General features: G+C 47.7%; 1 protein-coding gene across 1 annotated transcript; it reads right to left on the reverse strand.

The window, feature by feature from the left end:
• Positions 1-221: 221 nt before the first annotated feature.
• Positions 222-485, reverse strand: F5891DRAFT_967023 (uncharacterized protein; the record flags this gene model as incomplete). Its single annotated transcript, XM_041376253.1, has 1 exon — positions 222-485. A coding segment is annotated over one exon (264 nt), but the record flags the coding sequence as incomplete, so codon positions are not given.
• Between the last annotated feature and the right edge of the window lie 757 nt (positions 486-1,242).

The following is a 1,242-nucleotide window of genomic DNA, read 5'->3' on the forward strand; positions in this document are numbered from 1 at the left end:
TCAACATCGACGAATGACTATGTGCGATCGGTCGTGAAGGCACATGTCCTCGATCAACATAAACGTGCTGATGAAGAAATGTCAACAAACGCACGCTAGAGTAACGAGGGACCAGGCTGAGTAGCAGAGGCAGCATCAGGGAAAACCTCCCGCGGGAATTTTGCAAATGCGACAAAAATTTCTCGAAATTCGCATAATATTTTCAAAAGTTGTCAACAAAGCTAGTAAATAGTTGCGTATGCGTAACGATCAGTGAATGGGCTAACAAAAAAGTCTCTACACAGTTCCAAAACATTGCTGCTAGTCCAATCCCGAGGCGCAGAGCGGCCAAATTTCGGTATAAGATGTACACTGCGTCGAATATCTTTCACAGATATTATACTAACTAGCTGTTCCCCATTTTCGTATGATCGCGAGACCTTGTGCATACCATGATTTCTCTCGCTTGTCCCGGTGAATGGCGAAAACCACTCGACGTAGGCCAAATGTTTAGGGATCAAGATATGGGAGGGAAAAAGGCTAGTGTGATGTTTCTCGGGTATAAAACTTGCAATAACCACAGTTTTGTTCTTGAGCAGCTTGTTGTGTCGTCGTCTATGCCTGAGCCGGAGGCTGTGACGTCGAGTTTGGTTGTGTCGCAGGTGGGATTGCTGAGGACGGCTGACCGGCCTAAGCGTTGGCTTTCACAAGGGACGCGCATTACGTAGACCTTCTGGAGATTTGGTTATGCATATGGCAGAACGATAAGCACCTAATATATCACCTACCTGTTGTTGTTTTCTTCAGGTAGACTGGTCCGGGCCTGTGTGCCATGTGAAGAAACTGAGCCTGGGGTGTTGCTGCAGCGAAATGGTCTCAATTGCTGCAGGGATATGCCGAGAGGTGGAAGTTTCAGAAGAAATTAGCTGAGGGCGGGCGCCTGAAAAGATAAGAAAGTACAGACAGCGCCGAAGTATGAAAAGACTCGGAAGACTACTTATAGTTAACATTTGTGCCCTTTGCAAGATAAAGTGCAAGGTTTACCTGAACAAATCGCCACCGCACGGATCCCCCCGACCAATCAATCACCACCGGCCCCGGACGTAGCTTCGACCCAGTGTGATGGTTGTATTGGCGATACTGGAGAGGAAGACCTAGTCGTGAGTCGTGACATGCTAAGTAGTCAACTTGGAATATGGCTGAGCACGTACCGGAGAATCTGGAGCTATGTATGAGACCATCTACGAAGCGCCATATGCGAGG

The sequence above is a fragment of the Suillus fuscotomentosus genome (genome assembly GCF_016647785.1).
Source record: "Suillus fuscotomentosus strain FC203 chromosome Unknown F5891scaffold_206, whole genome shotgun sequence".
NCBI classification, from domain to species: Eukaryota; Fungi; Basidiomycota; class Agaricomycetes; order Boletales; family Suillaceae; genus Suillus; species Suillus fuscotomentosus.